At 38.7% G+C, this 12,975-nt stretch overlaps 1 protein-coding gene across 2 annotated transcripts in view; it reads right to left on the bottom strand.

Annotated features, from left to right (window-relative positions):
* Positions 1 to 5,542: 5,542 nt before the first annotated feature.
* The window catches only part of nkain2 (sodium/potassium transporting ATPase interacting 2), a 17,965-nt gene continuing 10,532 nt past the window's right edge, over positions 5,543 to 12,975 (bottom strand). Inside the window, exons 2-4 of one of the 2 annotated variants that reach the window (XM_035678172.1) lie at positions 12,845 to 12,905; positions 8,100 to 8,181; positions 5,543 to 5,676 (exon numbers count right to left, since the gene is read on the bottom strand). In XM_035678172.1, the coding sequence (XP_035534065.1) occupies positions 5,667 to 5,676; positions 8,100 to 8,181; positions 12,845 to 12,905 (153 nt within the window). In that variant the 3' untranslated portion in view covers positions 5,543 to 5,666. Of the gene's footprint in view, positions 5,677 to 8,095; positions 8,182 to 12,844; positions 12,906 to 12,975 lie in introns of those variants that run through there. The other variant, XM_035678173.1, reaches the window with a different exon arrangement.

Below are 12,975 nucleotides of genomic sequence, written 5' to 3'. Positions count from 1 at the left end.
ATCTGCCCCACCACCGACCCTGAGCAAGACACTGAATCCATCAGTTAATCTACTATAAACATGTAATTGAAGAAATAATATTGCTGTTATAATCATTATCACTATTATATTGCTACATGTGGTAGTAGTACCGTAGTAATAGCAGGCTAGTTGAATGGCTGTAGACCCATTACTTTGCATTGCATCACACACTCACAATTCTCACCCGCATAAAACTCCAGCTTTAAACAGAATTCATTTCGTCAGGGAACGTGACACTTGAACATGTAAGAATAAAATTAATTTGGACGGACACATTTTTAGTCCAATGCTGTTGGCACAACTTTCAAATAAACCTAACTGGGGCGCCTGTAAAATGGGTTGTTAGCTCTGTTACAATTCCTCATTAATGCCATGGGGCGTAAGCCACGCGGTAATTAGTTTGCTTGTCCTGGCTGTGCCCAATTGGTTTTAGTGGAGAATGCCAACAATGTTAAAAAGCCTTTACAAGTGTGAGTGTCAGCTTTATTACATAAAGCCAGAAAACCCATCAGACACTTTCTGGAGTGTGCTGTTCCATTAAACAGGTCAAAAAGTGGGGACGCTCTGTACTTCCAACCTTGAGCATTTACTCCATCTTAAACTCAGTCTAATGCATCTGCATAAATTGGGCTTTTCATTCTCACTCAAGAGGTGTTTAGTCTTAATTGGATGGATGTTTCATGTTTTACTTTAACACCATTCTTCTCAGGGATTTAAACACTGAATTTACCTTTGAGCACTAGATTATGTAAGAATGCCACCCACTCTATTCTTCCTGCTGATTACCGGTATATTTTCTCAGCAAAGGAACAGTAGTGCGTCCTGGAAATGACTGTGTGGCTGTGTGTTAAGTTAAGGAGATACGGATGTACTTTATGACTGGTCAGGATGTATTCACTGAAGGGAAAGAGAAACTGGGTTTTTGACTGTTGCCCGCAGCTGTCTTGTAGGATACTTTTTCAACAGGTTTAGCTGGATTTTCTCTTGGCCGGACAAGAAAGAGACCCCCCAAAATATAACTCACACTGAGAATAAATAATTTGAGGTCACAGAAAATAGGTGTCAGAGAACAGAGGACACAATATAGACTTTCCTTCTCCACTGTCTACTTTATTCCCAACTGTCTAGTTTATGTACAGTCGATCACCTGTGGGAAAACCATCATGAAAAGAGAAGGAGTTAAACCAACATAGATGGTTCTAGTCAGTGGTGAACATTAACAAATTAACCCAGAGCCACAGAGAAAGTTTGGACATTACTGTTTTCATCGGCAGTATGTTCCTGTGTACTGACAGTGAGTAATGTATTATGTGTTACTACATTCTCTAAATACTCCTCTAACATAACAGTCTCTGCTGCGACGGCCCAATTCACATTAATTTATTATAACTGAACATTTAAGGTTAATTTAAAGGAACTAAAGTTTAGAGCATTGGACATTTTGTAGAAACTAAAGATAGTTTTGTTTATTTTCTGCAGTAAGCAGTTGTTTTCTGCCAACAGTACATATAAACGCGGAGTTGAGCTGTGGAGTCCCTCAGGGTTCTATCCTGGGTCCCTCAGTTTTCTTTTGCATGATGTTCCTTCATCGTGTAATATAATTATCGACATAGTAATTTTTGTCCTTTGCAGCTGTTTCTTTATTAAACTAATTGTACAAGCACATTATTATAGTTATTCCAGTTCCGATATTTCTGTCTGCTGTTCTTACTATGTTGAATGGATTTGGCTCAGATGGCAAGAAGTGATGTCATGTCAGGATGTAGCAATATTTGAATAAAAATGTAATGAAAACTGGGTTGTTTGCTTATATTTCCAGGCCACTGTCGAGAAATAAATATAACTTTAACTGATTGTTACTTAGTCATAAAAATTTAAGATTGTAGAGAAACAATTAAGATTTTAAATCAAGTTTTCAAGCCTTTTGCTCATCAAATGCAACATTTCTTTTGCATTTAGTGACAATTTGGCCAAACACAGGGTATATGTCTTTCACTGTTATTACATTTACTGAGCACCATATTATAGTAATAACTATGACTGTACGGTCTTATCACAGCTGTAAAACTCAGAAATTAGTAGTTATATTTTAAGACAGATTACGAGACAATGGTTCGACTCAATGTTTATTGACACCATTCAACAAAATTAATGTCTTGGCATCTATACATGTTTAACTCTCTCTGTACAGATGATCTACAGACAAAAGCTCTATTGACTGGTCCAAAGTCAAAATGTGATCAGGTGACTGTTAAGATAAATCAAGAACTATGTAGATTATGTTTTTATTATTACTTTAAAATACATTATTACTGTTGTTATTGCTGTTTGTTAAAAATCTCTTACGAGTTCTTCAATTTCCACCATTTTAGTTTATGTTGAAGTTGTGGCTTTGCAGGTTCTGGGTTAAGTGTCGTTCAGTTCACCATGACACAGAAAAGTACAATGTACTGCAGTACAAAGTCTAACACACACGTGCGCGCGCGCACACACACACACACACACACTTGAGTCACATTATATATCTGAAATCCTTTCTGATTTAGTGAATAATTGCTTCAGTCTGTTGTTATATCTGCCGGATTGGTGGTTAGGTTCATCAGGTATTATTGAATTGATCAACTCCATTAAAGATAAATAAATTCACTTTCAGTTCAAATAGTGTAATTAGCTAATGGCATGACCAACTATCTTTTTCAATTAAGCTTCTAAATAATGGATTACGTGACCCTTTTCACAGCATTAGCTGTGCACTTTATCAGCAGTAATTTTATTTATTAAAAAGGAATGTGTGGTGTTGGTTGATAATTCAAACATAAATTAACATTGTAAAGTTAATTATGTGCTGAAGTGAAAGTGAAATTTCAGCCCTGACAGAATGGTTAATGAAAGAATTACAGATTATAGTGCAACTATTCCTCCCATTCTCCTCTTATTTTCTCATTTCAAATACACTGTACAATTAGAAGAAATAAAACATAATAGTCCCACTTGTACACAACATCATACATTAGTAGTCAACTAGAAAAAACAGTAAACACGGCCACATGTGATTAAAAAACGTCTAGAAGTTCAAAGTTACATTTCATCGTTTTACATTGTAGTAGCTATTTTTCTCCTTTACTCTGTAGACATTTCAGACTGTGTTATTTATAGAAAAATCACAAAGTTCACATTTAGGACTCTTTGAAGAGAGTTGAGGAGCATTCAACAAACCAAACAGTTCCCATTTTAAGTAGCTAGTTAGTCACACGCAGCATGAGATTAAATACGCAACAGTTTGGAAACAACTCATGCAAACACACAAAATGTTGTTTCTGTCCTCCAGAGTGACTGTCAGTGGAGCCTCACGGGGCAGCAACTCTGAATGTAACCCACAGAGTTTGGTTACAAAACATGAACTGCTGAAGATAACTGGCAGATGGGGGGAGGAAGGTGGACTTTGAGATCAGTTTTTAGTGAGGGAATAGTCTGTTAGTCCATCCTTATGTCAAGAGAAGCCAGCGTTTGCACCTAGAAATGTTCCTTGGTCGACAGAGAAGGCCTCAAACATTTGGTCCAGTGATTGCAACACAACTGCAACATGTTTAGTCACATTTCCAGATAGAATCGGTTGATTTTTCTAAGCAGAATAAAAGAGAAAACCTGCCGCCTGGGATGCAAATGTTAGTTTTTTTTTTTATTTGTAATATACTATGCTATTTTTTCTTACACGTGAACCAAAGAAAAGTGGACCTGAGACCCATTATTTTTGGTCCCAGTCTGTGGTTGTCAGAAACCAGGCTCTACAGATATCCATGTGGTGATATTGTTGGCACTTTCAACATTAAAATTCGAGTAGTGAGGTGAAGGGTTGGGGGTGGGAGTGGAGGCTGCTCTGTCTCTGGCATCTTTCTCGTATAATGTTTATCCTTGTTAGCCTGCAGGCGAGGGTGAACATGTACAGTGTCATTGAAGATTCAGCCTCTGTCTTTTCATATCCCTTTCTTTCACCAATAGTTGTCATCCACGAGCAGTTTAGGAATGCAATATACCAATTAAAACAATCAATAATGATGAGATTCAGGCCACTCTGACTGTGATTGTCATTTCTGTAAAGGGTATATCTTTTCTCTTTACGTGAGCGTCCCCTGTGGAAGATTTTGGCTGCTCTTGATCTATTGGGAAGAGGTGGATGCTGCAGTTTGGTCTGATCTGGCTTCCAGCTTTTTTATTTATAATTGAGAAAAAGGGAAACACCTTCCTGCTGAATGGGACAGGCGAGTGACAACAGAAGCTTGGCTTTGAGAGCTACAAAAGGACTGAGGTGGAAGGGAAACTGTTGACTGACCTCCATCCCTCTTCAGTGGTAGTCTTCTTTGTCATGCTCTGTCTCTATCTACCTCTACTTTTCTGTCTTGGATGGAAGACAACATATTTAGACAGGAGAAGACCAAAAGACACATCTGAAAAAAACTATCCCATCTATATTAATATGGCAGAGAACATCCCATAGCAGTTGAGATGCTGCAGCTAAAAGGTCTCCTGTCTATCTACCTGTTGCATCTGTCTGTCAGGTGTTCGGCCATTCTGTCCGGCAGACTGATTTTCTATTGTAAACATTAAGATTCACATTAGTAGTAAAAAAGTTAAATGGTATTACATCTGTAATGTGTGTGTGGTGTATGTGTGTGTGTGAATTCAGATATGCATTACTTAATGCCTGTGTGTGAATGTGTCTGTTTCCTGTACACATGCACATGTGAAATGAAAGTATATGCAAATCTACACATCACACTGTTATTTAACATTTAACGTATTTGATGAAACAACAGAATAAAATGTGTAGCTTAGTACTCATGCTTGAGTCCAGCCACTGACTTCCATGCTTTGTCGCTTTTTGCAACAAGAACCCAAATGCACCAAAAGGTAATCTAAAAAAAAAGAAGATGTATGACATTCCTACATCGGTAAGTAGATGCTTGGTTGGAAGTCCGGTGTCTAATCTGTTAGGCACAAAGAGCAAAAAGTTCCAGTGACGGTTAAATGGGCTCTTTTGTTTACATGACAACGTGTCTCCGGGTTTTTTAAAACTCTTTGGTCAGGCATATCTGCACTTGAGAGCTTTTAGATACCACGACACTTGAGACAGCACCTGATTTCTGCAGTAGCTTGAAGAAACAGGGCTCCATATTAAACATCTCTGATAGCAGAACTTCACGAGTTCTCCCTGGAAGTCTGAAGAAATGCGCCAGTAGTTCACCAATGAGTCGTGGCCTCTTTGGTTTCTTTTACAATGCGGATACCCAACAGCACAAGAGGATGCAAGTCATTGGCTCCTGGTTGCGTCCCTCAGAGACAAAGAAATGCAGCTGTTACCAGAAGCTACTTGTAATGGTGTGGCACAAATGTCCTGCAGTTACAGTGTTCTACCACACGAGACCAGTGTTTCATCATTAAATACAACATACAGGCAGACCGGGGAAACAATCTGACCAAGTACTGGGATTGGGGGGGGGGGGGAGGGGGGTTGTAGGTTGAAACACAGAATATCTTAGTGTCCTCTGTATCTTGTTTGTGTCTTGGTTGTTGTTTAATAAAAGACAGTTGGAGTAGTAAAAGCAGGATATTAAGCAGTGGTGATTGGTAAGGCAGCGTTCCTGGGTTTACTTTGACCTGTATGGAGAGAAGAGAAGAGAGAAGAGGGTTATACAAAACAGCGACTCAATCCATTTTATTGCTTTAGTAAAGATTTAAAAGTAAATGTTTATGTGAACCTCTCAAACTGCCACTGCTAAGTCATGAATAGAAGGCATGTTGTGCAGCAGTATTGCCTCAGAAAAAACACATAAAGAACTTACAGTACACTGTGAAACTAAATGTTTTATGTAACTTTAAAGCTACTTGAGAAATTTAAGGCATTAACTGAGAACAGTAAAGATTAAGAGGTTTATGGTGAAATGCTTAGCCGTGCATTTGCTCAGTATCGTCCTTGATAAAATGATTCACATAATGTTGCTTGATGAGGACACCAGAGGCACTTGCTGTGTGTATTTATAAAAGATGATAATACTCAACAGACTGCTTAACACTTAACCAATGGGTATATTGGCTCGGATACTAGCCCAAAATATTAAAAACAAAAACAAAAAACCCCAAAAAGAAACAAAACACTAAAAGCAAGAAAAAAATAATGCTTGGTTCCTAACTTTTAGTGTAAATGGCAATGCTGTGTTGACAGTACAATAGCTTGGCATTTTATCCAAATGCTAAAGATAGTATATCATTAGTTTTCAGCTCTGAACAAAACCAGTCAAGTGCATCCAAGAACGCAATTGTGAGGTTTAACAACACATGCAGGTATAAAACATCAGAACCTGATATTTTGTCTGTGTTGTTATTTTTTTATTTTTAGGTTGATGCGTTTGGGATTATGCTAAACTCTCATTTGAATGCACATGGAGAAAGACGTGCTTTTGGAGGTCAACAACGAGTGGAGCTGAGTTTTTCTTTTGTTTACAAAGACATTTCTAAAAAATTCTGGAGGCGGTAATTGTTGTTGTTATTTTTGTGTGTGTCTGTGTGGGTGGTTGAGTGTGTGTCCTGCAAGGTACGGGGAGAGATTTCCATTGGGACGGTACAGCTGATGCTTTTTTATTGGTCCCTCTGGCCAGAGCCAATAAACACCAAAGTGAAGGGACAACAGCTGGGGAACAATGATAGCATATTGATGATGTTTATGCAAGTGTGCATATATGTGTGTGTGTGTCTATATGTGTGTGTACATTAATGTACAAGCACAAGATGTCTATCAGCAGCTTTACCGTCTAGGTGTTTGTGTGTACAGTGTGCAGTGTTTGAGTGTGTGTGCTCTTCTATGTCTAAGTACCTGCATCTGTGTGTGCATAGATATGTGTATTCATGCTCCGGCTCTTGTGTGAGAGTGTGTGTTTGTGTTTGCGGCCATTATCTTGGGGGTCGATGATTTATGATCTGTGTTATGACTTCCACAGGGGACATATAAAACTACAGAATGGTCCTTTATTGCCTTTCTTCTTTGTTTAGTCCTTGGTTTCATCCATCACTGTGTTTCTTTTGGGAAGAGAAAGAGAGGGGAACTCTTTCTCTCTCTCTTCTCTCTCTCTCTCTCTATCTACTAGTCTCTTGCCCATCTTGATCTCAATTTCTATTTCTCCATCTCTCTCTCTGTCCATTTGTATCTCTCTCGAAGTCGCTCCAGCTCTGTTCTCTAATAAAAACAGTTATTGATCACCTGTCTGCCGCACATCAGTGGAATCACCATTATTGCGTATTGTTGTTTGTTACTGTGGTGTAGCTTTTGCTGTACTGCTTTGACGCTTTCCACAGGACAAAGTGAGACGGTGAGATTGATGCAGGGCTGTCTAAGCCTGGACTCAGACTCATTTTGTGTTATCCTATTGGCTCTCCAGCCTAAGAATAGCTGATGGTCTCCATGAAACTGGAATCTATGGTTTCAGTCTCAGGAAATCAGCATATAAACTAGAATCCAGCCTGCAGAGATATGAAATAAAAGCTTCTGACACAACAAAAGCTATTTCATAACACAAAAATAATTTTCAAGAGGATGCTTTTTTCAGTCATATGTGGGTAAAATATCTAATTATGAAACACAGCTTCGGCAAGAATGTTATCAAGGATACAGCGGCTTTCATCACACACCCCACCTTTATTTGCCACGTGTAAGGGGAGTGATGAAAGCCCTACAACAGTGACAACTGATGAGACCTTGGGCTGATAAATGATAAGCCCTTATGCTGATACAGCGAGAATGTGCTTATATCATCCTTGCTGCAGAACTCAAGATATCTAACACAGATGAAAATGATTCCCTAAACACGGTATGCTGTTGGTGATAGGGTTGGCCTGAGGATCTAGACTGTATTTCCTAGGTGTTTCAAGCAGATTCAAGGCAAACGAAAACACCATTTAGCACAATATATGCTGGTTTATCCTCATATTTAGGACTAATGTTGCGGGCATGTGATAAAAAAAATAATCAGAGTGTTTCAACAAGGCATTTGTAGATAGATATCTAGACAGAGTGTAAGTATACTTACATGTACATGGGCTGTAGTTGAAGGTGGGAGGTCTTCTGAGGCCCCTGGTAACCGTACGAGTCGAACCCTCCTATAAAATCAACTGCACAAAAACAACGTCAATTAGAGAAAGCGTATGCTGTGGTTATCAACTGGGAACCTCCCACCACAGATGATTCATTGCATTAGGCCTCCTACACCTACAGAGGTCTCAACAGTACATTTTGTACCAGAACCACCACCTCTATTGCTGCTGTTCTTAGAGCTAATCAGGTTGTATAAAAATTCTGTGATGCAAATCTAATTCTATTTTTAGGATCAAGACTAAGACTTATGCAGCGATATATTTATGCCTTTAGTGTACTCTTAACTTCTAAATTATCTAGGATATCTCCACAGATTCCCAGGCTGAGGAGCTGCCAGCAGGTGGTTGCTTTCCTCAGACTGAGGCAGAGAGCCTGGACTTTTGAAGGGAGGAAGCCATGATATTTTTTTACTTTGATGTTGTAGAGCTCATAAAAGGGTACTTCCTTGCCTTGATCAGCAGCATACTTTCTTATTTATTCAGTATGATTTCGTAACATCAAGTACAATGTGGAATTTGGCTGTCACTGCAGAGATGAAAGAAGCTATAAGTATACCTTGAGCCCGCAATAAGCAGGGATGTAAGTCCAAACATCACGTGAAAGCCAGCACCAAACACAGTCAGGCGAATTGATTTCCAACAAACAACACTGATTTCACTGATTAGTCTGTGTATGCCCATCAAAAAATATTTAATAAATAACACAATGAACGAATATGCATGGGGCTGTTATGAATTCATATCCTTACATCTCAGAGTAAAGTGAACATACCTATAACTATTATATTCCATTTTTGCCAATACAGCCTCCTAAATGTTACACACTGGACCTTTAACAAAATTCATAACTACAACATTAATTGATTTAAAAAGTAGGAATCCTTAGACTGAGTGCTGGGTCAGGAATAACGGTGTTGGTAATACTGAAGTGAAAATGTTATTTTATCACAGTTTTGTAGTTATTAACAGCCATTCCAGTCTTTGGGTCGAGGTGCCTCTCCTCACATGAGATTCTTCTAATTTTAATTCTGTTTAAGTTAGGTAAAAATTCATTATAAGTCACCACACCGTAGCTGTGAGTTTTCACACTTCTCCCTTAATCCTCTTAATGCATTCATGTGAAATTTTTGATTCAGCCACACAACGGGACAACAGATGATCTCCTTTGTCTATCAGCAGCTTTCCCGAACCTCTGCAATACTCTGATATTTCATGATCATTCGGCTCATTATGGTCGTTCTGTTAGAAAATGCTGAGCGGTTGCCGGTGCTTGATGTACTACTTCTTTGTGTGGATCCTTTCATGGAAGAATGGCCTGGTGTGAATGGTAAGGGTTTCCTGCTGATTCATGCTGCAGTCAAATAGTCTCAGCAGAGTTTCTGCCATGCTCGACCCTTTGAACACGAGAGGAAATGGAGCCCCTAACCTTGTCAGTGGGCTGCCTATCAAGCTGTAGCGGCCCAATTTCAAAATTCTGATATGTTATTCATAAGGCCCAGGTTTGTCCAATGAGCGCATAGGAACATGAGTGATTCTCTCCAGAAGCCAAAAAACTACAGTATAATCCATTAAAAATTTACAAGACACCAGCAGCAAACAGATTTCCTGTTTTTTTAATGCTATAATATTTGAAATGATTGTGTTTTTTTGGTTGTTTACCAGTTGTGAATGTTCACTATTGACTATTAAGTGTCCTAAAGACTGATCATACAAAGATTGCAGCTGTTGTTTAAGGATTTGTGTGTGTATCTGTCTGTGTGTTGTTCATGTGCTTGATAAGAATCTGTCTGACACATTCGAGTAGCTGTGAGACAGATAAGACCAACTATAATGATTAATCTCCCACACACAGACACAACCACACACACACACACTTAAACACACACGCATACTCACTCACTCATGCACAGAATAATTATCAGAGTAATTAGCTTTCTCAGCAACTCCAAATCTTCATAGGTCCTCAGTGAGTATTAGCTTCTTCACCCAAGGCACATTTCCCAACAAAGCTCCCTGATTATTGTTTAGTCTCCCAGACTGCATTATCGCGCAGCGCTTTCCACAGCCACATTCAGGAGTTAAGGCTCGACAACATGAAGATTACAAGGAATCCCAAAATTATTCTGTAGAAAATGATCTTTTTGTCACAGGAAAATTATGCATGTTGCTGTTGCGTGCATATTTATTAGGCTTTAATAGTGGGCTGAAATGTGTTAGCCCTGTGATAGACCTGTCCGGTGCGTTCACCTTTCTCTTGCTCCAATGCATGCTCGGCTCCAGCTCCCCAAAACACTTCTAACAGCATACACTGCTTACACAATGGAAGGAGAGATGGTTTGCTGATAAAGGTTATATTTTTAAGCCTAAGATTACAACAGTTGAGATAAGAATGATTTCACAAGTAAATGTCGTAAGCTGCATTTTACTTGCTCTGTCTCATCTGAAATTGTTATTTAGTTCCAACAAACTCTCTCTCAGGGTGCAAAACAACCAGAAATGTGCTGCATCGAGCGCCAAGGGCCAAAATAAAACAGTTCAGCAAAGGCCAAATAATAACTGTTAGACATTAATTATTTAGACATGGAACAAGTGGCATTTTAGGGATCCTGTCATCACAAAGCTTATTAATATACAGTGTTAAAAAAAACCTTCAAAAATAACCCCTGAAACTCAATTATACTCTATAAAATTGGAAAAGAAACACTAACAATCGGGTGATTTAATATTTATCTGTGACCTCATTGAACACAGAGGTTGTTTTGTCACACAAAGAACCTTTAGAAACAGAAACTAGCCTTGTACGCGGTGCTGACCCACAGTTTTATAGCAGGTGGAAATAAATCCCCAATCCGCTTTGGGCAGGAAAGGCAGCAGGAAAACCTGTCTACTATCAGCGCTTTAAACTATCTCCACTGGTCCAGCCTGCATTTATTACCTATCAATATTTATGTGTTAGCAAACAGCATCCTCAATTCAGTGTTGAATAAGACATGCTTGGGTATTGATCCTCCCGCAGAATGGCGTTGTCTACTTTAATGGAATAACTAAACTGATGGCCCCAGGTAGATGGGATCATTCGAGTTGATGCTCGCAGACACACACAGCATTCAAAATCCAACAATCACAGAATTAACATGTTGATTTGCTTCATTTTGCTCGTCTATTACTGGTATTACACTTCCAGTGCAGTTCATTCAGACTGTCAAACTGCTCACTAAATGGTAGTCAATGTTCGCGCTTCCCAATCAACATGGTTGTATTGATGAATTGAGGTTTTGATAAAAGATTAAATAAAGAGAAATGATTATGAATGAACATCTTTTGTTATTCTTTCCCTCCTCACCCTTTGATTTTTCCTATAACTGTTGCTTGGTGGTGGCGATTGAAAGTGTTTAGTGTGTGGGAGGGACGTATGACTGAAAGACAACTTTGAGCTAGCATGAATCTACCTAGCTCTCCTCATCTTTCACATACTCTCTCTCGTTTTTATCTCCATGCTACTGTGAATGAATGAGCTACTGGTTGCAAAAAGCAAATTCTGTCTAAGGGTCAGTAAAGGCATCTCAGTCCAAGGTGGCTTCATTCAAACGTGCAGCTTCTTTATGAAGCGAGGAAAGAGGGATGGAGAGAAAGGCATCGATTTGAGACACAGATTTAATTTACTTCACCAGTTCGATTCAAAAGCAACAGCCACGTAGACTTAAACCACCCAAAACTACTTTACCAAATATATTCCAAATTGACACACGCAGCCAATGTTACCTGAGACAGACACTTGTCAAACAGTGTGAGTATTCATCATTAAAGCTTGTCCTCTTGTACTGTCAAATGTGAAAACACACTGTTTGAAGAATACGGACTTAGGTAGGTTCCTTGCCTTTTCCGCTCAAGAACCAAAATCGAAATTCGGTGCCTCCCTGGGACCCAAACTAACAAAAAAACATCATGAACTGCCAACATTTAAAAACTACTGCTACTATAAGGTCTAGCAACAACCAACAATTAAAATGCTACACACACTAACACAACTGACTTAATTAAAAATAAAAATCTTCTTTGCACAGGAAAAATTATTTCGACTTCCCCGATCTGAGAACAATTCATTTGTAGAAGTCTGTTCAATTCGTCCATTTTTAAGCACCTCCCCACATTAAACACACACAGAGGCCTCACCACAGCATTTCAAATGGCTTTGTTGAAGCCAATGCTTATAAACTCATCATTTCGCCATCATGGCGAATCGAGAGTTAGGGAATCCACAGAAGTTACACTCAGTGTTACCTCAGCCAGAGTTAGAAGACCTCGTTGTGTAACAGTATAACAGAAAACAGTACTTACTGGAGTTAGTTCTATGAGTACATGCATTGCCATCTAATTCCATTTTCCCAATTAAAATATAATCGCTTCCTCTATTTTAATTAGGAAAATGAATTATCACATATCATTGCATTGTTATGCATTTTACTCTGCCAATTGCGTCCAAATAATTTAGTTGAACTTGAACTCCTCACTCAACTTATTACTACGCAAATGTTCAACAGTTTGTATACAAATATTCAGCAAACAATTAGTAACACATTTCATTAATTAATCTTTGTTGAACATTATATATACAAATGTTCAACAATACATAGACAAATGTTGTGTGTGTGTACATGTTTGTGTGTGACTGTGTACTTACAGCTATCCTCTTCTTCTGAAATGAGCTTGACCACATAGCAGGCGTAGATAAACCCCATCAACTAGAGACAAAGAGAGCAGCAGAAACAAAGGAATGATTATTCTTTTGTGTAAGACAGACAGACAGACAGA

The sequence above is a fragment of the Morone saxatilis genome, unplaced genomic scaffold, assembly GCF_004916995.1.
Source record: "Morone saxatilis isolate NCDOM2014 unplaced genomic scaffold, NCSU_SB_2.0 Contig7, whole genome shotgun sequence".
NCBI classification, from domain to species: domain Eukaryota; kingdom Metazoa; phylum Chordata; class Actinopteri; family Moronidae; genus Morone; species Morone saxatilis.
The sequence above is the reverse complement of the archived record's forward strand: the minus strand, read 5'-3'. Positions and strand labels throughout refer to the sequence as shown.